At 47.7% G+C, this 25,136-nt stretch overlaps 1 protein-coding gene across 5 annotated transcripts in view; it reads left to right on the top strand.

Annotated features, from left to right (window-relative positions):
- The window catches only part of LOC3291599 (LIM domain transcription factor LMO4), a 173,479-nt gene that overhangs the window by 125,833 nt on the left and 22,510 nt on the right, over positions 1-25,136 (top strand). Inside the window, exons 6-9 of one of the 5 annotated variants that reach the window (XM_061655164.1) lie at positions 6,074-6,127; positions 18,691-19,272; positions 20,616-21,272; positions 21,379-21,532. In XM_061655164.1, the coding sequence (XP_061511148.1) occupies positions 21,011-21,272; positions 21,379-21,532 (416 nt within the window). In that variant the 5' untranslated portion in view covers positions 6,074-6,127; positions 18,691-19,272; positions 20,616-21,010. Of the gene's footprint in view, positions 1-6,073; positions 6,128-13,461; positions 13,691-17,844; positions 18,043-18,690; positions 19,273-20,615; positions 21,273-21,378; positions 21,533-25,136 lie in introns of those variants that run through there. The other 4 variants (XM_061655165.1, XM_061655163.1, XM_061655166.1 and 1 more) reach the window with 4 other exon arrangements.

Genomic DNA, 25,136 nt, shown 5'->3' on the forward strand with positions numbered 1-25,136 from the left:
AGAGCGTGAGTGAACCGCCGGCAGGAATATTGAGCCTTGTACCGAGCTTAAGTGAGCCAGCGAGAAAATCCACTTCCAGCTCCTTGCCGGGGCTAAACTAAATTTGCCAATGAAAAGCTTTCCTTCAAACCCCTCGCCCCCCAGGGGAGCTTCCTTCCGCCATGCTCCGGCTGCTTGTTGAATGAATTCTGGCGAATTTAATGAAAAGTGAAATCAGAGCCGGAGCGTCGGTTGGAAGGGAGATGAGATTTCGCCGGTTAATTGTTTCCTCCGATGATTGATGATACAACCACCGTCGCTCCACCGCGGGTTTCCGTTTGCTGAATCTGCGTAGATAACGGCCCTTCGCCCATTGGACGGGGCTCTCTGGCGGCAGGAGGGGAGCTGGGGTGGACGTAATTAGTGAATTATTTACATTTCCAGTAATTAGCAGGATTTGCTCTACACAATAGATTGATGTTTTCCATTCGAGCGAGAAGCGATAGCAGCAATCTTTCGCGACAGCAAAACCAACCCCCGGGCACACCACCTCCAGGCGCCACCGCGTGCCTTGGTTGGCTGACGAGATTTTCGGGACGAGTTTCAATTAATATCTAATCAGCAACGTCGAGCACGTCAGCGCCGTGTCGCGCCGCGTCGTGTAGTATCCCGTTGACGCCGTTGCGTTAATTTTAAGGGCGTAGGCGTTACAAATTGGCTCCACACTATTAGCGGTGATTTATCTAGTTTTGGGACAGGCTTTCTTCTTCTTTTGCTGGTTGCGGTGGTGGTGTGATGCACATTACATCGGTTGACATGGAAACGATATTTCAATTAGGCTTGAGTTAGGTTTGAAGCTTACACATATCCTTTATCGGTTTAGGAATAATCATATCAAACAGATTTCCGAGAGCTCAAATTTCAGTAACAAAGTGAAAATAGAATCAAACACGGATCCTTTACACACAACGCCACTAATTTATGAAATGTCATTGTGTGTAGTATGCTCTTTGGCGCAAGAATGTTTCCCTCGATCGATTGAAATCAGACAAAAGGAGCCGCCGCTAACGAGATGGACGAGATCATTGTGGAACAGCCTGGAACTACCACCCACAGACAACTAATTAGCAGCGAGCCAGGCGAAAGCTAGACAACACCGTTCTATACACTACAAATAGAGGGCCTGGATGCCTAATCTATCGACAATATTGCATATTACGGCAGAACATTTGTAGCCAGCAAGGCCAGAAGCACTCGCTTTGATCTGCTTTGGGTGATTACATCCCGGGGTTAGCATTTTGTCCAATTGAAGCTTTCATCAAATCAATCAATTTACGGTGAAATTTGAGCTCCGCACCGGTCGAAGGCGTTTGTTCGGTTATTAAATATGCATCCCAACCATCAGCAGCACCTTCCCGCGCGGGCGATATGAATTCCAATGTTTCACAAAACTAAATTGACACGAAACGGATTGCGGTGGGTGCGGGTGGGGATGATTATTGATTATTTGTAAGGCTTCCTCCCTTTTGGTGGTTGGAGTTGGTGGAGGCGAACTTAATTAAATTTCTCAATAATAATAACAATAATGAAACACGGACTCGGGGTGAATCGAAAGGGGTTCTAAAGGGAGTTCAGTTTCGAGATTTCGGTTCTACGATTCTAATGGAACGCATAATCGTTTCTAAATGAGCGGAAACGAAGAATTAAATCGAAATTAGGATCATTGTGGACGGCGGCAAACTGGTTTGCGCGCACGAATGTGAGCCCTAACGGCGATGCTCAATTAAAATACACTTTAACTTTTGGAGAACGCGCTTTCGGCTGCATTTTGTTGCGATGTTTCTCTTTGCTGGAGAGCGTCATTGGGCGTCCTTGGTGTACGTTTGTTCTCATATGGCTAAATGAAGGATGATTATTAAAATCACATTAGAGAACATTCCAGTTTTGGACTGTGGAGGATAATTAAAAAACATTTCTTGAGTGTTGAGAATAAAACCAAAAAGAATTGGGGTGATTTTTTTAAATATAGTTTAATGATGTCAGTCTGAGGATCGATTCAAATGGCAAGGCAAGATTGAGTGACAAAATGCTAACGGAAAACTTCAGGGTGTTGGAGAAACTTTTCCCTATCCTCAAACGCCCATTCCCGGTCGATCGCCTCTTCCAGCCTTGCAGAGGCTGCTCCAGCAAGAAAGCAGCAAAGAGCATTTCCACCATTTCCTCCAACAACAGCTCCAACACAGCGTTTGCGTTACTTCGGGGTGCACCACTATCATCACGATACAACACCAGGCCAGCGCGATCGGACGAAAGGACACACTCAACCCGCCAGTCCGCCCAGACTCACACTCAGCCCCAGCCCCGACGACGATGGCGGAAAGCGAAACTCGCCCGCTCGCTGCGAGACATTGGAAGAGATAAAATTTTAATTAAAAGCATCACGGACAAAACTGAAACATGCTTACCCCGTTTTCATCGTCACCACCACTCCCTCTTCATCACACCCCGTTTCGCCGAGTGCGATTGGACAGACACGCGGATATTATTACCTACCACCCCTTACCCCTCCTTGACGACGGGTGTTGGTTGGTTGGTTGGCCGACTTTTCTAAACTTGGCGGAAAATGGCTCGCTGTGCCATTTCGCTCGGAAAAGTGTTCAGGGGGCCACCGTGGAGAGCAGGGGGGCTCGAAGGAACCCCCGAAAAACTGCTGGAAATTGCATTTGTACGAAACAATGGTGTCGGAAAATGTTTCTACATTTTGCGCGCTCAAGTTTGGGAGCAAGCGGGCAAAGGGGGAGCAGGCAAGTTCTTGTTTGGTCGCGGAGGGGGCAGACAGGGAGACTCCATCGTGCGCATCGCAACACGAAACGGGGAATCGTATCGCTTTTATGATTTTATTTCAGCACGAAATTGAATATTCATTACAAGTAAATGTTTGGTTTTTCCGTTGGTGGGTGGGTGGCAAAGGGTGGTGTTGCTGCCACCCAAAAACTCTAATTATATTGAGTTTAATTTTATCAATTTAGTGAACCAATTAAACTCCGATCATTTTATGGTTGTTTAAATGGTTTCGCTTAAACAAAACAAGTGCGTCCCCCTTTCTCGTATCAGGATGCTTCCGCTTTCTTCCGGCCCCGGGAAAAAGTGGAAAAGCCTTTCCCTCCCCCCCACGTATTTCCCTCCCTGCGCGGCGAGGGTGTCATAATTAGCCCGGAGCGACTTTCCGTTCTTTCGCGCTCGCACCATAATAATGAGCGAAAAATGATCATTTTTCCTTCAAATCGGGCTCGGGCGGGCGTGTTGCGCTCATTGTACGTGCCGCGGGAAACCCGAAGCGCGGCCAGTAAACACGAAACCCTTCTCCTCCGGCGCCCTGTCCGGTGCGGGAGGACAGATAATTAGTTATAAAATTATGGTAAGTGTGTATTTTCGTAGTATTTTTTCTTTAATTATACGCCACGCGGGAACCTGAAACGTACGCTCCAGTGTCTCTCTTTCTCTCTCTCTCACTGTATCCGTTTATTTGGTGACGCGCATCCTGGCTGCACAATGAGTGTGAGAAGGTTAAGTTTCCTTCATGCCGGTGGAAACTCCGGCACTTTTCTTCGCAATCCACAATATTCCCCGGTCGTGAGTGTCGCGCGAGTGTTTGGTTCGTTGCTGTTGGCCCGCTTGGGCGCCCCTTACCGAGCCATGAGTGAGTTGAAGTTTATCCCCACCACACCCACCCACCCCCGGTCACCCTCAAACGAAGTAGAAACAGAGGGAACGGGACAGGAGATGAAGGACCGCAGTAAGCGAATAAGAATAACAACAGCGGCAATGGTAACAGTAGTAGTAGCAGCAGCGCATTTAATTACGTTCCGAACTGGAGCAAAATGGACAGCATGCAGCGGGCCCCAACCAACCAACCGACCGACCGTTCGCCAAAAGGGAAGGATGCTGAAGAAAACATCCGTCCGTGCCCCTCGCCACGGTACCTTTCACTTTGCGTGAATTTTCTTCGGGCCAGGGGCAGCCCCGGGAAGAAAATGGTCCCGTTTTGCGCAAACAGCAGCCCGGTGAGACGCAACGAAAGCTGCGGGACGTTTGCGCAACCCAACGTTTGGCGCTCACCTCGACGAGAGCGCGTTGGAAAATGGACACCCGCTTGCCTTTCTCGCTCACACTCAAACGGGACGGGTGGGGTGGGGTGGAGCAGAGGCAAGCAGTGGGCAGGGAAAACCGTTTCGGTCGGAACGTGGGTTTGACAAGTTGGCGTGAAAATAATTAACGGAAAAATAATTGGATTCATTAAAGTTGCAAAGTTGTGTATTTTCAAACGGGAGGGGAGCTGATGGGGGGGGGGGGGGGGATGGGGAGGGGGTGGGTGGATGTCACGGAAAAAGAGTCATCTTGGGGCTGGAGTTTGTTGGAGGGTGTCATTCTCTCTCTCATTCGTTCTCCCCCTCCTGACGGCAGAGTGACCGATTGTCCCGAAACTGGCGTGTTTGTGATTATTAGTCGGAATATGTATGTAGGAAGCCCAATCCCCAAGGCGCTCGCTCATATCGTTATCATCATTTTCCAGCTGTGCGGTTAAGAGGCAGGGGGATAAGGTGTTTTTTGGTGGGTAGAAGAAGGTGCACGGGGTTGATACCTTTCTCTACCGCAGCAGGGACGGTGTCTTGTTCGGTGTTGATATGGCGAAACAGTAGCGCAAACGTGCATTTAATTAGCTGCACCACACGCCGCAGTAACACATGGCACTGATTGGAACTGTGACACAGAGCTTAGAAGGGGTGTCACAACAAATGTTTTCTCTTGCTCAATGTTGTTTAACTGCTTAATTGTTTCATTAAAAAACAATATTTTATACACTTTACTGAAGCTTATTATTGTCCTAAATTATTCAGGAAAATGTGTAGATAAGCGAAATAAGAGAAGGAACACATTCCACGCATAATAAACTCCACCTCGCATAGATTGAACACCTCGTGCAGGGGGGATAAGAGCGAACATCTGACATCTCGCCACACTCGCCAGCCAGCCTACCCAGACATCAGCTGAGATGCGACTCGACCGGGATGCTTCTTCTCCCCGTGAGTTTCAAGCGTGACATGCTGCACGGTAAGGAGCAAGTAAGGAGGGTTTGATGGCGGTTACGACCCCAGGGAGGGGAGAGGAGGTTGCGAATAAGATAAACGCCAAGGCGCGATTGCCTCGCCTCGGTGTAAAGCAGCAGTTAATTAGGACTTGAAAAATTAATGAACATTGCTGCTGCTGCTGCCGTCTCCACGCGGAGTGTCCTCCATCGCACTCCCCACTTCCTCATACACACATACTCAGCATAAACTGATTTGCTTGTGTCGTTTGTGTTGTGTGCTTGCGTTTCGTTTCCTGCTCCTTACATATACACACACACACACGGTTGCAGCAGCTGGTGAAGCTGCTGTGGTTCTCCCCCTCAGAAGATGGTGTCTAATGGTATGGTATGCTGTTTCGAGTGCATCCGATCTGAGTAGAGAGCTTGCATGTGTGTGTGTTTTGTGCTGTTACGACCAAAGTGTTTGATTTTATTTTAAAAAAAAGGGCGCAAGAAAGGGACACAACAAAACCGAAAAACACATACACGCGCACACACACCTTCACATGCGGGCGGGGGCGAAGGGGGCTGCCCGCGCAGCATAAAAGGAAGCGAGATGGGAAGCGGTTTTAATTGGAAGAGTTGGATTTTTAATTAATAAATAAATGCCATGCAATTTACATGTGCGCGGGGGCGTGAGAGCTACAACAGAGCAATGGGGTGGGGCGCAACGGGAAGCCCGGGTACCCGGGGTTGTGTGCAATGTTGCCAATGTTGTTTACTTCCCCCAGCACACCACGGCCGGTTTGTCGATCACGATCGGATTCGCGTTCGTGCGCATAAAAGGGAGCAAAAGTCGCATCGAACGAAAGGGGAGGGTGTGAATGTTTTTGCCCATTTTCCTCGGAGTTGCCCGGCTGACCTGCCGTGACGGGCGAGATGTTTGGGGGCTGCATCATTAAAACTTCAATTATAGTTGAATTAAAATGTTTAAAATTAATTCCAATGTCTGTGTTTCTTCCGCAGAAATTCCGCATCATTCGGCCAGCCATCTCTGCGGGTGCATGTCGGGCAGCTAAGGTAAGAAGCGGTATTGCAATCCTGCAAATTCATTTATTATGGATGATCTTACATTTTCGGCGGGGGGGGAGCTAGTGAAATATTCAGCAGTACTGCACTGCACTGCCAATTAAGGCCCTATTTTACCTCCCCCTTTCTGAGTGTAATTAAACAAAATCTTGCTCCTCTCCGTCCCTTTGGTGCAATAATCATTACCCGGTTCCATTTTCAAAGATATCCTTTTTCCACATCAAAGGACTCCAAACATCGTCTCCCAAAAACAGAGCTAAAAGCGGGACACAAGATTGGCCCAAGTCTCATGTAATTGTGTGTGTGTGTGCAGGCCCACTGCATACGATCGACTTCTTGGCAGCGTCTCAAACGGGGCGCGCTCCGTCTACCGAGCCAGGTTGGCTGTGAAGGAGAGAAGGAAAATGAAAGCAGGCAAGATTTAATTTCCCTCCGCCGTTTTCTTCCCTGCTGCCCGTTCAAATTCAGTGCCAATTAACTCCATATGGTGGAAGGGTTGAAACTCCTCAAAGAATGTTTTCGTACGTGTGTGTGTATTTTCCTTTTTTTCCTGCAGCTGAGGGGCAAAAAAACCAAGCACGCATAAGAACTCTGCTCAAATCTGCCCCCTTTTCTTCCCTTCAATCCTTCTTCGAGAGGGAAATTTCCCCGTCGGCTGCAAGATTAGCTTCAATCTGGAAAAAGTCCTCACGCTCTTCCGGCAAACGCGAGGGGGCGCTTGCCATAATCCTTTCCTTTTACCTTTCGCTTTCCATGCAACGAGCGGCTTCCCCGCTGTGTGTGTGTGTAAGATTACGACAATAATTAAAGCGAAACAAAAGAAGCAGCAAAAAAAACTCTCACTCAATGTGTGCGCTTCACTATGGATGTGTGCGAGCGTTGAGTGAAAGATTCTATATTTTAATTTAAATTAATTAAGTTTTTCAAAAAATATTCTCCCGCTCGTCAGGATTGTGTGATGTGTGTGCGAGCAGACAGTGCGATGGTGCGGGGTGCATATGTGTGTAGAGGTAATGCCAGCCGCGAGGGAAATTTTAATCGTTCCAAGCACCGTATGTGCCGATGGCAAGAGTTTGAAGCTGGAGAGGATCTTACTAAATTAAAGCAATTGTTGTCGTTGCTGTTGTGCTGCAGTCGTATGGAAAGGGATGGATGGATGTGTGTGAGGAGGTTTTCTTTGGTGGAAAAATCGAGCACCTTCTAACTGGTTTTTCCTTTCCTGTTTTGATGGTGCAAAGGGAAATGAAAAGTGTGTAGAATAAACAGCAAATAATGACAAAAATACTGAAAAAAGAGAGCATAATTTATCTTATTTTATTCCTTATTATATGCTTTATAATAACCCTTAAACGTTTTTAATTTTATAAGAGCTACTTTTCCTTTACCAAATAAGTTTAATCTTGGCGGAAAGCCCGTACACATTTCCTCGATTAGCTGAAGCATTAGGCCACGCACACGCAGAAGTAGATTTGCGGTGAAATAGCGTCTTTGCTGAAAAGTTATAAACACAAGCAGAAGGAGCGTTGTGACATTGTCACCAAACTCTTTTTACCCGCAGCACAACTGTTCCCTTTCCATTTGCACTTCTTCTTCTGCGTTTTAATTTCCTCCCTGCTGGTTCAATTTAGCTCTTCCCTGCCCCGGTGATATTAACCTACCCCAACGCGTACAAATCCTTCCAATCTTATCTAGCTCAAAGCCGTTCCTAGCTACTGCCAGTAATCAACCCATGTGGCACAGCGTAGCGTGGTGGTTTATCCGTGGGTAATGAGTAAAAAATAAAACGCACACACACACACATGCACGGGCACACAAAAAGACGCTAAAACTCTCAAAAGGCTTCAAAGCATTAAACGGATTAGGGAAGAAAGTTGTGCGTTTTTCGGTATTTTTTTTGTGTTGGGTTTCTCTCCCTCACGGCAGAGTGTCGGTAAATTGCTTACTTACCATGGAAGATGGGTGAATTCCTTTCCCGGCTTCCCTCGGGCGAGGTGGAAGCGTTCGGGTGGATGAAGAATTTTTACGGCAAACGGAAACTTTGCCTCGGAAACGAATCCTTACTGCTTGGAAGGAGATGCTTCCTAAGAAAGTGTGGTGAGAGTGAAGGGAAATTAAAATTGTCTCTTCTCTTCCACCCGGCGCCGGTGTGGGGTTTGGTCTGGTTCGCGCGATATGCATACACCTCCCCCGGTACAACCTGTGGACAAAGACTAACGGGGAAAAGGAAGAAAAGGGCTAATAATATCAATTAACTGAGCAGATGGTTTTCGTTGTGGAAACAATTACTTTTTTTCGTTGTTGTTGCTTCCATTGGGGACGTTTAAAAGAAGTTTAATAACGGCAAAAACACTGTGCAAAGGGTTGGAGTTTATTAGCGAAAGAGTTGATAAGTGAGTAATAGATGCGTTGTATTCGCCTGCTTAGATACAGGACCTGGTAAAGCAACACTTTAGTACTGCTCTTTGTATAAATTTGGGTTGTGTTAGTTATTAGTAAAAGACCCATCAACATGAGTCACTCTTTGCCCATTTCCTAGAATCAAACATTGCTTCCCGAAGCTGAAAGTAGCTTTCAAGCGGCTTCGTCAGTTTCGTCACCGTCAAATGCTAAATTGTTAATTAATTTCACTTCCAGCTTCTTTCCCCGAATCGAGCGCCATTCTGGTAATTGAAAAAGAAAATCCGGCCCGGGCAAAACTAGCAAAACGAAACACCGAAAAACTGTAACCATCGAAACCGACTCCCGCACAGCATCACCTCGCTTTGCTGGTGTAGGTACACGGACACTTTCCAATCACGCCTTTTTTCCCTCCCGTACCGTACCCGTGTTTGCGATACAAATGGACCTCACGCTCAATATGATAAATGGATCTTTCTGCTTGATGCATCGCTCTCTCGTTCGGTCCCCCGTTTTTTTTTGGACACCCGGGCGATGGCTTTTGTGGGGTGGGGGGCGATGCTGCTACTGAAGAAGCCATCCACCCCACAGTCCAGAGACTCCAGAGCTTCCAGCATGATTAGATTGTGGATGGGTGAGAAAACCGTTTTACCGCCACCACCTTTTCGTTTGTGTTTTTTGGGCCTTTTTCTCCCCCCCTCCCCCCCCACGAAGCAATCTTCCGGTATTTATCGAAATCGTTCAACCCGAACTCATTTCAATTAAGATCAATTGTTTCTTACTAATTCGGTTTTCGTACACGCAAACGGCAATGAGAGCCAGTCCTGTCTGGAGTTTGGATTCGTCGCCAACGTCCAAACGTCTCTTTGCGTCGCTGGTTGTTGGTGTTGGTGGTGGGTCGCCTACTCCATCGCTCACTCCGAAATTCTGCACGTTTTATAGTAAAATTCCATCAATCATCCCCCTGGCCATTCCCTTCCGATTCCTCTCTTGCCCCTATGTCGCTCCCCAATCAATTGCGGTTCGGAGCCGGAATCAAATGACTCAAGCCTTTGTTACCACTACATCCACATCCACACAGCCACACAAACCATGTCTAGTGCTCTGGAGCGTCAGCCGACCGGTTTGTCGCATCTCGAGGGCAATCAAGCAGGGACACCCCCCCGCTACCCACACAGACACAAAGCCTCCTTCTTTTCTGCTGGAGCTGGAATGGTTTCGCGTCTTTGTTTACTTATTTTCTAATTAACATCCGTCCCTCAATCAAATCTTGCCCTCGCCCTTGTGTGTTGCCCCTGTTTTCCCTCGCGGGCGAGCGAGTGAAACGGAAAGCAACGATAGCGGGAAAACCCCTGCAGCCAAAAACGTGCGCCGTTCGTTCGTTCGTTCGTTCGTTAGGTTCGTCTCGTACCGACCGAAAGGATGTGCCGGAGCGAAGGAGAGCGAGCAAGCGAGGACGAAAACAAGGACGAGATGTGCGTCCTCCTCCCCCTCCCCCCCCCCCCCAAACTCTTACCATTGCTTTTTTGTGTCTTTTGGTCCCCTTTGGCACAATTCAATTAGCGCTAAGACGCGAATGGAGCCGCTGAGCGGAGGATACGGTGGAGCGCAGATCTTCTAGAAAATTGGCTGCATTTGGAAGGAGGGAACGTTCCTGGCGTTTCCCAAACTCCTGCTGGGTGGATGTGTTTGTGGGTTTGTGTGTGTGTGATAGCTCGGTAGTATCATCAGCATTCGATAGCTTTCTCGCGTTCTCAATTACATTATCCGCGCGTTCTAATCGTGCGATTAGTGGCCCTTGAAACGACGTGTTTGCCTGCGACGAGGCTTCGAGCGGTGTTGGGCGGGCTTGATGTTTGATTATTCGAGTAATTGGAATATTGTTGGGAAATGATCAATTTCGAATAATTACTTTAAGGGGGATACGAAATATGAAATGAGCTTTTCGGGTATTTTTACCTCAATTTTAGTAATAATTGATTAAAAAAAACAGTAACTAATATTGATTATTTTACAAACTCACACACACGAATTCTATCAATTCTACTGAAACCGTGGAAAGCGATTAGATTTTTCGTTCTTTTCTCTACCAAAAAAACAGAAAAAAAGAAAGGCAATCCAACATCCAACGACACACTGAGCGTCAGCAGCACCGGCACCGATTTTCCTTCTTCGTGCAATATTCTCACTCCTTTCGTCCCCCTCCCAACCCACTTGCGCGAACTTTCGCCAACGGTTCAAGCTGCAACAGCTCCACATCCTAAGGAACGTTTCCACATGCTTCTCTCTGTCTCTCTCTCTCACACTCTCTTAAAAGATTCGCACTCTCTCGCCCTCCTTCTCATCGACCACCCCCAACGCCGTGACATCGTCCCGCACACCGCACAATAATGATAATTAAATTTTAATTAAAAATTTATGTCATTTTAACAAGAAGCTTATTAAAAATTGAAGGGTTGAATTAAAATTTTCTAATTAATGGTATGGCTCGTCGTTTTTTCCCTCCCACCCCCTCCCCCCTCCCCCCCCCCCCCTTCATCTCGAGCCAGAGAGGGAATGAGGCTGTGGGGATGCCAGAAACACTCACCATCTTCCCTTCTTCCACCACCATCACCACCGACCCAATCGTGCCGTCCGCCCGGCTAAAGGGGTGGTTGCCATTTTTATCCTTTGGTGCAGCCGAAATTTCCCTGGCCCGGCTAATGGGATGTTGTTGATTGAAATGGGATGCTGCCTGGGATGGGTGGGAGGGATTGGGAAAGGGGGTTGGGATTGGTAGATGGGGCTGAAATGAAGCAAAAGTTTCCTGCTCGTGTTACGAACGCGTAATGAACGAACTCGATGGGTGGGTGGAAGGAGGAGGCGGGTGGGAGCTGGTAGAGCGCGTGTCCTTTTTTCACGGTGTCAAATGCGCGCTCGAAGCGTTACAGTGTGTTACAATTTTCGTCAAAGTGCTACAATCAAGTCGCTTTTTATTTAGAGAAGGATAAAGAGTGTAGAAATTCTTGCTCTTTTCTGGATTACTTCTATTTAGTATTTCTTTTTAGCTGTCTATAAACGTCTTTTATTTTACTATTGCTTAAGGGTAAAATAGTAGTAGATGTTCGTAAAGGAAAAGATAGCACACACACGCACACAGTGAATTGCTAGAAACGATCGAGAAAACCCGTTCCCATGTTGGCTGCAACACCGGGTTGAACGGTTGCAATTAAATTCTGTACAAACATAAATATTGCAATCATTACTCCCATCTCGAGAGCTTCTTCTCCTCGGTGGATAGGACACCTACATCATGTGTGTGAGTGAGGGTCCGTTTCTGTGTACCAACCGTTCGCCTATTCGCCGGGCGTGTGTGTGCCCGCTGCGCTGCGCTCCTTGTGCCTTGTGCATTTGCGCCTGTTTCAATCGGTGTTTCGATTTCGATCCTTCGACCGTCAAAGGTCGCTCCACTCACACCCACACATACACACACACACACACTAGGGAGGGAGGACTTGTAAATGACTGAACCTGCACTGGACTGAACCTGGACGGGCGAAGGCAAAGCAGGCGAACACGAAAGGGACGAGGAAGACACGCTGTCTGCACTTCCGATTTTCCCTCGCTAGGATTTTCTTTCACGATGCGGAGGGGAGGCGGCGAGCGAAAGGGAAGGTAGAGAGAAGGAAAGCGGCAACTCTAATCGCTTTCCAGTCGCGTTTTCCCGCTGCACAGTTTTCCTTTTACTGGCAAATGGATGGTTGCTCGGTGGGAGAGACGAGGTGGAAATCGGAAAGAGAGAGAGAGTGAGCGAGAGAAAATGGGCTGAATGATGGAATGTTGACCGGTGTGGGGGGTGATTTTCCGGCCAGCCAGTACCGTAAATGGTGGAAAAGTCCGGGGGTGGGCAAGGGAAAAGCCCTTTTCGGGTGGCGGTCCAGGGATCGTTCGAAGTTCGTTCATTACGGTGTCGGTGTTGGAGAATTAGGATGCAAGGACGCAGACCGGCTTCTAATGGGGTGTACGGGTGTTTGTGTGTGTGTGTGTGCCCACAGGAGGGGTGAGTTTTAGTGCGAAGGGAGAAGGCCAGAGCGAAACAGCGGATGCCGGAGCGGGTTCGGAAAGGAGTCGAAGAATGTTTTATTAATTTGAAGTAAGCGCGGTCTGAGTGCGTGCGTGTGTGTCTACAGGGAAGGGGCAGCTTCTTATTGGGGAGAACGGAATACGTGCCTGGACCCATTTCCCCGGGTGGTGGGGGGTGGTGCGTCGTTTTGGTGGTAATTGGGTGTTTGTAGACATTTCGGGACCCTACCACCCTTCTACCATGGACCGGTTTTGCCGGGGAGGGGCAGTTCGAATTTCGATCGAATGCCGGACCAAGAATGTTCCGCTTACCAGGCGCGAACTTTTGTGCACCGTTAGGACATCCACCCCACTGGGGTGGTTGGGTCGGTGGTGGTGGTAGTGGGGGTGATTGTTTTCCTGCCATTTCTATGGCAACTATAGCAACAGCGACAGCGTAGCCGTAGTGTTTATGTTCAGGCAAGATCAAGACAAAGCAGTGAGGGAACGCTCCCCAACAAATGGGTAAAAGCAACGACACGAAAGAGAGAGAGCACGCAACGAAGATATCTTAAATTTCCACGCGGTTTTTATTTGTTTTCCCCTTTTTTTCTTACTTCTAATGACGGCATTAGCGACAGCACAACGCGACGCACCGTGGAAAGGGCAAACGCCGTACGAAAGAAGAGCGAGAGAGAGAGAGCGCGCGCGCTGGAGAGCAATGGGGAATGGAATTCGGTTTGCCGTCGTGTGAATGAATGAGCGAGAGAAGGGATTCGTTGCTTCTCGCTTGCACCACCTTGCACGCACTCTCCGCGGTTGTCGTTGGCAACGGCCGGTGCCAAACGGTGAGCGAACGAGAGAGCCCGACGGTTCGAGACGAGTTTTACGCTCACCCGGCTCTCAGTTCACTCGCAGCCACGGTCGTGCAAAGACGATTCTGCCCTCGGGAGGAGTGCCGCGCGTTTGTCCGCTTTCGAATACATCCAACCGCATACGTTTGTCGTGTGTGTAGCCCAAAGTAACCGTCGGTTTAGGTTTTTGGTGTTCTTCTGCTCCGCCAACATCATTCAGCTCCGGTAGGTGTTTCCGTGTGCGTTCGGTGGTGCTGTATCGGTTAGTTTTTGAGGCAAATTCTGCTTCCGTTTATTTCGGTGTGCTTGTGTGTGGTGACAGAAATCGAAACAGAAATTCTTCCGCTGGTGGTTGTGGATAACGGGCCAGAGCGGCGTGCTTTCAGACCAATGATCCCTGCTTGTGCTTTGTGTGTGGAAGCACTGTAACAAAACAAATAGAGAGTGTTGGTGTCGGTTTCGTACGGCGCAAAACAAAGGCTAATATAGAACGTCTAAAGTTCTGCCTTTAATGTTGTTGGTGACTACTGTGTTGTGGCTGTGCTGTTGCTAGTGTTACCCTTTTGAAAACGTTCGTACAAATCGTACTAAAAGTCCATCTTTCGGTCGCTTTTAAATGTCTTCCCTAGTTTTGTGAGACCCTGTGCTTATTGCTTTTGCTCAAATTTCCTACCCCAAAGAAAGAATGAAACAAAAAAAAAACAACAAGCGAATCAACAGAAGAACCACGCAGAGTGATTAACGGTTGAAGCGGACGATGATGATGAGTTGTGCGAACAAATCGACCGAACACACGACGGTCTGCTGCGATATCTGTTGTGACTCTGTGCGTGTGCGAGAGAAAGAGAGAGAGAGAGGAGCGTCCTGGACTGTGTGCTGTGCCTGTGCAAAAGAGAAAGAACGAATCCATGGCCTCCCTTTTTTGCTGCTCTCCGTTGCCCTTTTCCGTTTTCGCACACACATCGAAAGCGAGTCCTTCTTCGTCCCTGTGTGTTTCCTGTGTGTGTTTGCGTGTGTGCGGGGAGAGCGGTGCGCTTGAAAGTGTGTGCGTGCGTGCGTGCGTGTGTATGTGCAGCTAGTCTCTGTCCCTTCACGAAGACGCGCCGTGTGTCGGAGTTTTGTGAGTTCGCGCGCTCGTTTTTCTCGCGCGCTCAGATCGCAATGCCTCCTCGCAAGATCAAAATGGCACACAAAAGACGGCACAAAAAAAAAACACGCACACACCAAGAACGAACCAAGACAAATCTCAGAGAAAAGAAGAGCAGACCGCGGGAGCAGCAGCAGCAGCAGCCAAACCGAGCAGACACAAAAAAATGGCAAACGTGCTGCTGCACAATTTGTTATGCGAAAGGGCTACACGGCACAAGGGGAAAGCGAGAGGGGTGAAGCGAAGGGTGATGGGATGTGAAAAGCCGGTACGAAGGGTGGGAAACGTCGTCGGAGATGGAAACGCGCGCGCACACAAGCGCAAGAAAAGAGAGAGCAAGAGAGCGAGAGGAAGAAGACGCGAGTGAAAAAACCAAAATGCTTTAATTAATTTAATTAAAATCCTCACTCATTACTGCTGCTGCTGGTGCTGTTGCTGCTGTTGGTTGCCGGCTGTTTTGTGATACGGGATGCTACGATGTTCCTGCGTTTATGTGTGTGTGTTGTGTGTCTGCTATCTGTCTGGTGCTATGTGCGGTCTTGTGTGTGTTTTTTTGCTGTTGTTGTTTTGTTGTATTTGAGGCAACGACGGCAGGCTTCTGTTTGACATCGAATTTGTTCATTTGCTTCTGCTTTTCGATAGAACCATTTAGCCCTCTCTTTCTCTCTGCCCAGTGTGTGTGAAAGTTGTGTAGAAAATGATGGTGATGATGATACTGATGATGATGAATGTCTCTAGTTCGCGCCGCGACGAGCTGGCGCATGTGTTCCTCCCCATAAACCCCCCTTTGCGGTAGAAGAAAAAAAAACAGCCTAATCCATCTTAATTTCCCCATCGCCAAAAAACAAAAAAGATCGTTCACTTTTATTGGCCATGTTTTACACATCCTTTTTCGAGGGGGGGTTTGATTGGGTGGGACACGCTAAATGCGATTGCACTTTGCGTGGAGAGTGTAAATGATAATTAAAAGAACGACGCTGCTTTTTTGCATACAGTAGGCCACGGTTCTTGTTTGATTTCTTTCGCACTTTCTTCTTTTCCGCCTTATCCCCTCGGTGGTGACACCACCACTCTTCCGTAGCTTGGAATGGGGGGAGAGGGCGTGTGTGTTTGATTTTGTGGTGTGACGCGCGATTAAAGTAGGCCATTTAGAAAATTAATATTTTCATCATTTTGAAACGGGGATTGTTTTCTCTCTCGTGTGGTTTGGTGTTTGCAGTGTGTTTGTGTGTGTGTTCATTAAAGAGAGTGATCCGCGTGAGTCAGCCGGCCACAGCGTGCTGAATGATTTATTTTGTTCTTGCTTGGTCGGGGAGGGCCTTTCCCTCTTCATCCCATTAATTGCTTGCCGATAACGATCTATACGAAAGTGGCTGTCTGTGTATGTGTGTTTGTGTGTGTTTGATAATCTCTTGTTGGTTTGGTGTGTTTTTGTTACTTCCCTTGTGTGTAAATGCGTGCGTCTGTGCTCTATGCTCGCCCGAGACGCTTACACATTCCCTTTAATTGGGGATAGGAAAAACGAATTCCAGTACCAGCGTATGTGTGTGTGGTGTGATAAGAAAAAAGAAAAGAAAATTCGACTCGGTGTTCCATGGCCCCAACAAAAACAAAGACAAAAACAAAACAACACCCCTGTGCATATATAAAAAAAGCTTTTTTTCGAAAACCAATCTCGGCGTTGGAATTGAAGTGCGCCCTAAGTCGTGTGCCGCCGTCATGCCTCCCCTCTCTCTCTCCCCTTCTCTTCCCTTCTCTCTCTCTGTCCCTTTTTTGCGCGAATGTGTGCGTGTTTTCCCGACACTCCGTCAGCTCGTATTGAGAAGCGCGCACAAGTCGAGGGGGGGGGGGGGGGCGGCTTGGGAGGAAAATCCATTCGCTAATTGGCCATTTCTCTCCTTTAGCTAACAACATTGCTCATACACACTAACGAGCGTCCCCCCCCCCCCCCCCACATCCACCCCCTACTCCCTTCTCGTATGTTTGTGCGCGGAAGAAAGGTTCCGAGGTGGCGGTTACTTTGGATTGTGTGTGCTCTGTGGCTCTGTGCCGTGTGCGCCGATTTGGTATATTGTGTGCCGGGATATGGAATATGTTTGTGTGTGTGTGTGTGTGTGTGCGGTAGGGTTTGATGACGATTGCTTTTGTGGCTAGCGGAGAGGAGGCGGCTGGAGGGTTTGTTTGTTGGAAAGATGCATTTTTATTACAGCAAGAGGGGGAGTGCACGCGCGTAATCGATAAAAAGGGCACTCACATTTGATTGTGTGGGGGGGGGGGGGGGGCTACGCGATTGAAATGCAATTTGGCCTAGACGAAGGGTCCAAGTACGTATGCTTAAAATCACAGATGAAATAGCGTTATTATTCAGTTGAATACCTCTCAAGACTTTGTAGAGTATTGAAATGTGCTTAAATGTGATGAGCATTTAAACGAATAAGAGTGTCAAAATTCAAAATTGAACGTTCTTGTGAATTAATGCAATTTATAGTTCTTGAGTAATCCTCAAGTAAAAGATGTAATTAAATATAAATCCTACCATCATTTGTGTCGAAAATAAATATTGCATTAAACCTAATCCTTTTCCAATTATTTCTACCATCACCCTTGCACCGCTTCCGTTTGGTGCGTTTCCCGACGGCTGTTGTGCACGCGGTCGGTCTCAGTAACTACGAGAAACGTCCAACAACACCGTTTCTATCAACAGCCCCTTTCCGTACCTCACCCTTGCTAACTGCAATAGCAAGGCAAACCCTACCATTCGCTCACACCTGGTGTGCAATGCTTCCAATACAATCGCAACCACTCGCTCGCACACTATGAAACGCAATAAAAAGGACAACATGAACGGTTTTGTCCACACATTCCAACAGCAGCATAGAAACATAAATGCGCGCGCTATCGAGCAACATGCTGCTCATCTCACCGTGTGAGAGTCGATGCTCTCACTACTCGTGAGAGAAAGAGCAAATGCGTTAACGCTCCCTTTCTCTCTCTCACACTCATACATTCACTTAGTGTGGGCAAGCAAAGAGAGAGAGAGAGAGAGTGCCATCAAACTGAGTTACCATGCGTAGTGAGACGGAGTGAGCTTGCGTTTGTTGGGCGCGTGAGATGAACTTGTCTCTCACTTCTCGCCACATCAGCGTAGGGCGCACAATCGACGCATTCTGTTTCGCCGTTTTCCCGTTCTGGCTGATGGGGAATATCCCCCGTCTCCACCATCGCACCCACATTGCACCACCCATCACACACACACACACACACACCCCCTTGCGCGGCGGTGCGTGCGTATAGGGCCACGCGGTTTTTTGGGAAAACTCGTCAGCACGAACGCTGGGGCTGTTGACGTTTCAGTTGCCGTACGACAACGAACGCAAACGCATCAGCTTTTCGGGATCCTGGCGGTGTTGGCAGCAGTTTTGGGAAAATTCTTCAAACACACGTAGTCGTCGTCGTCGTCGTAGCTCGTAAGGACATTCGACCCATCAGGCTTGTTTTATTTTCTGGGATTTTTTGGGGATTTTCCCTTCATTTCATTAGTTGCCTACCTGGTCGGGGATTTCTTTAATTCAATTATTTTATTGCTCATTTGTGAGGCAAAACGGTAAAGCCAATAAATCGGTCCCTCATTAATGGGGTACCAAACGTTTGGTGATAACTTTTACAGTGCTCTGCATCCTTGGAAACAATAAAATCTGAAACGGGCACAGCATGTGATGGAGGAGGACGCCGAGGCGTTGAAAATGGAATATTTTTCGGGCTTTTGTTTTCATCCCAACGCGCTCCTCTTATCGGCAAAGACACGGCTGCACGGCAATGCAGTTCGGATAGTTTTGGTGTTGAGTCGTTTCCAAAATTTTATTTTCCCTTTGCGCTCTTGCCACCATTTGCGTCCGCGTCATATCGTAGACGAGGGGACGACGTTTTTAATGTCCCTTCAACATATTTATTTATCTTCTTTTATTTCCACTCCTTCGCAGCGCTTGTTGTAGTTCACGAACACCGAAAGATCGTTTTTATCCCCTTCACTTTGTCTACCGCTTTACCCCCTTTGGTACTAATTGTGTGTATTTTCTTTTAAACCTTTCTTCTCGTCTTTGTCATCCCGCTTCCAGGAAAAAGAGAACGTCGTCGATCACGCTTCCAGCAACCGAAAGAGGCTATTTGTTGCTTGTGCTTGTGTGACGACGTCGCTTGGGCATCGAAAAATCGTCACCAACTGTCTCGCCTGCAAGTGCAAGAAGGTGTGTGCAAGTGCAGTGAAAGAGGCGGCAAACAGTGCTTCTTAATGTGTGTGATTAGGTGTGTGGTTGTGTCGTGTCTCGGAAAGCAATTGCGTGGTGACGTAAAGTGTAAAGTGTGAAATTGTGCAAAAGAAATAAAGTTATATTTGCAAACGTCTGGTCGTTCATTGTGGTGTCGGAAGCGCGACAAGTGAAGGTGTTGGTGAAATTGGTGTCTATTTTTGTGTGAAACTGTGGCAAAACGTCCATGTGCAATGTTGGTGTAATATGTGTACACAGATCGGCTGTTGAAAAATAGTTTAACAAGCAAACCCATTAAAAAGATCGATTAAAACTAGCTCTAAATGCTTAACGTATTTTACCCACTGACGCTGAACGATAGTTAAATGCTCGTCTGGTTCATTCGAGCAAACATTCTCACGTTCCAATACAAACGACAGATTTCCGATTGCTGTAAGTACTACTGTTTAATTAAAAATAATTGTTAACACAAACCCCAGCAATAGCTAGGTGAAACGCGAGGTGAAGTGAAGCGAGAGAGAGTAGGGCCGCTTTCCAGAACCCTAAAAAGTGTCGTGTGAGCAGCAGATTGAGGAAAATATTTATATGATTTTAATGAGAATCAAGATAAGCGTTGCAAGGCCAGGAAAGCTAGAGCTGTGGAGGGGACACACAATAAAATAATAGGCACCCGGTTAGCGTGAGCAGGGCTTAAATCCGGTAGAAACTGTACAAAAAAACCCGAACCATTCCTACTGCATTGGTTTGCCCGTCGTCCGGGGGACTTTTGGGACGACACGAAACGAAACGAACGCGGATCGCGAATCAAATAGTAAAATAAATAGCCAGGAAAACAATGCGCCAATTAGACAAACAGTGGATGGCAAGTACTCCCATCGGGTGCAGGAAATAATAAATTGTATCTTATCAGACCGTGCGGGTGGTGGGGAGGAGGGCTCGGGGATGAGAGAGATGCGCGATTTCCAACATAAGGTTAATCGGTTCCAAAATGGACCGAGTGTGGATTTGGAAACTGGGCCCATCATCGCGCACATTAAACATTGATAACAAAACTTTTGCGAAAGGTCCTTCCCCTCTTGCTACTACTGTCTGAAGTCAGTCAGGGAAACAGAAAAGGTTCGTCGTCTACTCGCAATCTTTCAGCGCAAGGGCGAGCAGACCTAACCTAACGCGCCACGATAAAACGCGTTTTATCTTCTTTATTTGCTCGTTCAGTCTTACTTGTCCAGTTCTCTCTCGCTCGCTCCCTTTCTCTGTCTGCTTCTTCTTCTTTTTGACCGCTTCATACCCATTCGATTCGATAAGAAATGGAACGGAAGTGAGCTATAGTTTTGCGAATGCAGCGAAGTTGAGGGGGAAAAAGTGCATTCGAAGCAGCTGTTGTTTGCTGCCGCTGCAACGTCGGTCGTCGTGGTCGGTCGTCGTCGAGGTTGCATTTATCTGCTGTTTGCACTTTTCTTACTGTTGGTGGTTTTAGTGACGATAAGTTCGATTGTCGGGCGGACGAGCGTCGTCAATGGGGTGTGCTCGCTGATGAACACACACGGTCCGTTTGGTGTTTGGAGTGGGCTTGCAGTTTACACAGCGGCTCTGTGTGTTTAGCAGTTTTTTGTTTTGTTTCGTAAAGCGTGATTTCATTGCCATGAATGAAGCGTTTGTAGTTTTGCAGCGGGGAGTTTAACAAAGAGACAGGGAAGAGTAGACCGTTGTGCATCCAAACACCTACACCGAAGTGGATGACCCGTTTAATAATATTTGTATTATCTCTCTTTCAGACTCGTAGGTGAAAACTGCAGAAACGTAGAAGAGTGGCCAATTCAATGTGTTGTGAATCAAGAATAAAACCTGTGCAAATGAGTGTAAAAACCTCGAACCGAAATCTCTAACTACAACTGTTTGTGTGTCTGTACTGTGGTGTCGAATCAAGTGCATCAACTGCTTCTTCCGATAAGTGAACGAAAACAGTGCAAAGAAGAAAAAACAGAAAAGTGAAAAGCGTAAATCTGCTTCCCATTCGACGGGAAAATCCTCGTGTGTCCGTGTGTCCGTGTAGTTCTTCTTTTTTACCTTACCCACCCACCCGTGTGCGTGTGCGTTGTCGCGGCCGTCCAACACGCCGTTACGACAAACGCGTCAGCCAAAATCCGTCAAGCTGGCCGCCTCAATAGCAATGAATCCCCACTACCATCCGTACTCGGATCTGTCCTCGCCACACTCGCCCAGCCCGGACAATGCCGGCAGCTACCCGCAGCTAACCCCGCACCATAATGGGCACGGTGGGGGTGGCGGCGGCGGTGGTGGTGGCGGTGGCGGTGGCGGTGGTGGCGGCGGTCCAAACTCGATGGTCAGCCAGATGGACGGGCAGCAGGGATTCCATCAGATGAACAGCGGCAACGGCGGTGGACCGGTGAAACACTGCGCCGGATGTGGAGGTAGGTGTGGAAGGGGTGGCTCAGGAAAGGGGTCGGGAAAAGTGGTGCCCGCTAGCAGTCGTGACTAATTGTTTGATCGTTTCACCCCCGTTTCCCCCAAACGCAGGCAAAATCACGGAACGCTTCTTTCTGCACGCGCTGGACCGATATTGGCACAACTCCTGCTTGAAGTGTTCCTGCTGCGGTGCGATGCTGGCTGATATCGGTTCCAGTTGCTACACGCGCAGCGGCATGATACTCTGCAAAGCCGACTACTCCAGGTTAGTAGCTGTTTAAGTTTAAACTATTGGAAAGAGATTGTTTTAGTTGAATACATTCAGACATTGTTCCAAGCTAAGCCTCTTTTCCTTTGAGTGTTTGGTAATTCAATACAGTGTTGGAGGGTTAGGCTTTCTCTCTTTTCTATTGCAATCGTCTTAAAACACCACAAAAAAAATCTCTGCATAACACCAAACATAAAAACATGTCTGCACGCGTGTCATACAATCAAGGCCAGAGGGGTTCTTTCGAAAAAACGTTGCGTGGTGGCGATTTAAAACTTCCAAAATCGAATCCTCACAAGTGCACGCGTCTTGTGGCTTAAAAATTCTGCTCCCCACTCACCCATTGTCTAACCACAACACGGAGGGTTTTTGTCTACCGTAAAAAAGGTGTTTTCTTTCCCATTTTTGTGAAGGTGGAAACATGATACCCACACACGGTGCGAGCCAAGAATTCGAAGAAGGATTTCTTTTACGTCTTTGCAGCTCCGATTTATGTTCCTGTACGAAAGCTGAGCTTCGCTCGGTTGGAAATGTATTTCTGCTTTTCCTGCTCCCCTCCTTGTGGTTTCGCTTGGCATTTGCATTGAACACTTGTTTATGTGTCTCAGCATAAATATATAATTAAAGCTAAGTGCTACGGACAAAGCAACACACTGATGCGTACGAACGGCTTTCCAAATGCATGTATAAAACACATTCTTCGGGTCGTGGTGCCTTCGTCTTCACTTCAGGAAGGAACACTTTTTATGAGCAATTTCACAAACGAGAATAAGTGCCGTCTTTCCAATTCCAACATCGCAAGGGGAAGGGGGCAACATCATCATCCCCCCGGACACGATACAAGCCTCGCTTGCACATTCCAGCTGCTTGCCGGGCGAGCGAGAGAGATCTGCCATTGCTTGTTCATGGTGCAGTCCACCCCGTTTTGTTAGTTTATTACTGCATCAAGCTAATTGCGGAATTGTGCCAAAACCAGTCGGCCGCCAGTTCGACCGGGGGGGAAATGGAGTTTTATTTCGGTTCCCTTCTCTTCTTCCCCCTTATTTTTGGTGGTCGCGTGCGGCTGAAAGATAGACAATGATTTGATTACGGCATCTCTCTCTCTGTGTGTGAGTGTGCAATACAACAAGAACAACTATTGCTGCTGCTGCTGCTGCAACGTTTCAATTCCATCCGACACGTGACGCTTTTAGGAATTATTTGAGCAACTCGTGCGTCAATATTGTGCAGGGAGGAAAAAAAAGGAGGGAAAGAAATACAACCACCCATCCCGATCGTAGGCCAAGAAGATTGATTCTTGTACGTCTTAAAAACGGGTTGCTTGAACCTTTCTGCTACTGCTGCTGCTGCTCTCTCTCACTGCTACTGCTGTATGTGCAGTGCTGGTCGTACGTGTTTGCGTGCTTTCGCACTAATCCCGATCCGCTTTCGGGTTGCCTTTTCGTTTTCTAATTTGCTAAAGCCAAAGCTCACATCACTCTGGGGGGACCCACACACACACGCAACGCAGCGGTGGGGAAGAGCCGCAGGGGAGGGGGGGACTATATTGCAAAAGGAAACCCCACGCGCGGTCCACCCCGCTGCATGCAGCGTCGTGCCCTTCATGAGCACTGGATCGTTTCTCAATCTTCCGCAGCGCATGAGAAACAGCCCTGGCTCTGCCGTTGCTCTGAGTAATTGAATCATAATACTGCTAATTTAATTAAGAAAATGTCAATTAGAAACTCACTCACTTCGGGTGTAGCGGCCGGGTCCCCGGGTGCCTATAGGGGTGCCCCATCCCTCTCGTGCACTGGTGGTGATGGTAATGGTAATGGAAGCGAAGGGGAACCGCCACCCACATGCATCCACAGCAGCAGCAGCAAAAGCATTGGCAGCAACAGCAACATGAGCATATAGATGAAACGAGTTTGCTGTGGCACTGCCGCCGGCGCCGCCGCTGCTGCCTAGTGACGACCTAGCCTTAAGCCCGCCAGCAGTGGTACATTTGGTCCTAGCCGGCGGGTGGACGCAGCCGGAAGAGTGAGTTGAAAAGTTTTGGCTAAATTAACTTCCAACATTTTCGGGAAGGCTTTCGGAATGGGTCTTAAGGGATTTTGGGAACGATGTGAAATGGGCAATATTAATTATATAAAAGCTTATTGCTTTGGTGCGGTCTGCAGCATTCCAAGATATTGCATTTGGATGTTTCTTTTGTGCCATAAAGTCCATCTTCGGATAGATTTTCAATTTCAAATGATTGTTTCCTGTCCACAATTTGGCTGTCGTCTTTGTTCCATAAACTTTTCAATGCATTCAAGCTTACCAGTACGTCTTGGTACGTTCTTAGGATCGTCACCGTTGAACCACGAGTCGTCGGTGAGTTCGTATGAGGTGCGTGTGTCTAGTGTCCCACCAACAAAACCCAGACCAAGGCGGCATGCGAACGAAACTAGCACGTTATTGCGTGCGTGCAGGAACTCCCCGTTTCACACACAAACACACGTTGACTCACATTCTATGTGTATGCCTCGGATGTGTACGTTCTCCCCCAGGGGTTGAAGTGTCAATCGTTGTGCGAGGCGGGCGCTTTCAGGGCTTCGTTCCTCGGGGCTCCCCAATTGCCGCATCCTGCACCATTTACGCTCGTTTGAGCCCATCGTCAGCTCGATTAGCACCCTTTTCCTCCCCCCCCCCCCTCCACCATGCAGCACTGCCCGTGCTCCTGCCTCCATTTGGGTGGGTGTTGGAGGTTGACCGCCCTTTCTTCGGGAGGCGCTTTACTACCGTTGAACTTGCGGAAACGGATGGCGAAATGATTCATACTAGACCTTCTCGCCAACGCCGTGTGCGTGTGTGTGCAGGTGAGTGCCAGCTGAACCCTTATTTTTAGGTTAGGTTTTTTTTGTGTTGTTGTTTGGTATTATTGCCTAAACATCGCGACTACACGTTCAATCAAGCAGCTACATACAGGGTTTTGGTGGATAATGCTGTTCACGATCGGATCTTGTTTATTAGAAATTAGTGGAACGTTCTAGTTATGTTTAAGTGTTAAATGAAAAAATTTGATAAAGAACCAAAGGAACATCAAGCGCTCTTACGCGTCATCTTGGTTCAATTTATTGTAATTGCAGCAATACAGTATAACCTTTGCTGTTGAAACATTAATAATCTTTTCATGTTTCATCTGCAAACGATCAAAGATCATTAATGCATTATGTTTGAAGAAGCTCTAACATTCTTTTGAATCAAATTTAATTGCAACGACTCCTGCTTGGTCGAATACAACAGCAGGCAAAATTAGACCAAAAATTTCCGATTTTCTCATCTTACATTCTCCCCTGCTCTTACCCTAACCTACCTACCTAACCCCAAACCACGCACACACAGTGAAGGTTAATGATGTTCGCAACGACACTGTCACTAATGATGTCAAAAAGGATACTCGCGTGACAAAAAAGGCTCTCATACACACACACCAGGGGCACATGCTCGATGGAGGGACCGGAAGGAACGAACAAAAAAAAAAAACACATCAAGACTTGTGCCTAATTTGAATCCTGTCCTCGAGTGCCACCGCCGCCACCGAAGTTCTCAAATCAAGATGTTTATTGTGCCCTTC

Source organism: Anopheles gambiae, chromosome 3 (assembly GCF_943734735.2).
Source record: "Anopheles gambiae chromosome 3, idAnoGambNW_F1_1, whole genome shotgun sequence".
Lineage (NCBI taxonomy): Eukaryota > Metazoa > Arthropoda > Insecta > Diptera > Culicidae > Anopheles > Anopheles gambiae.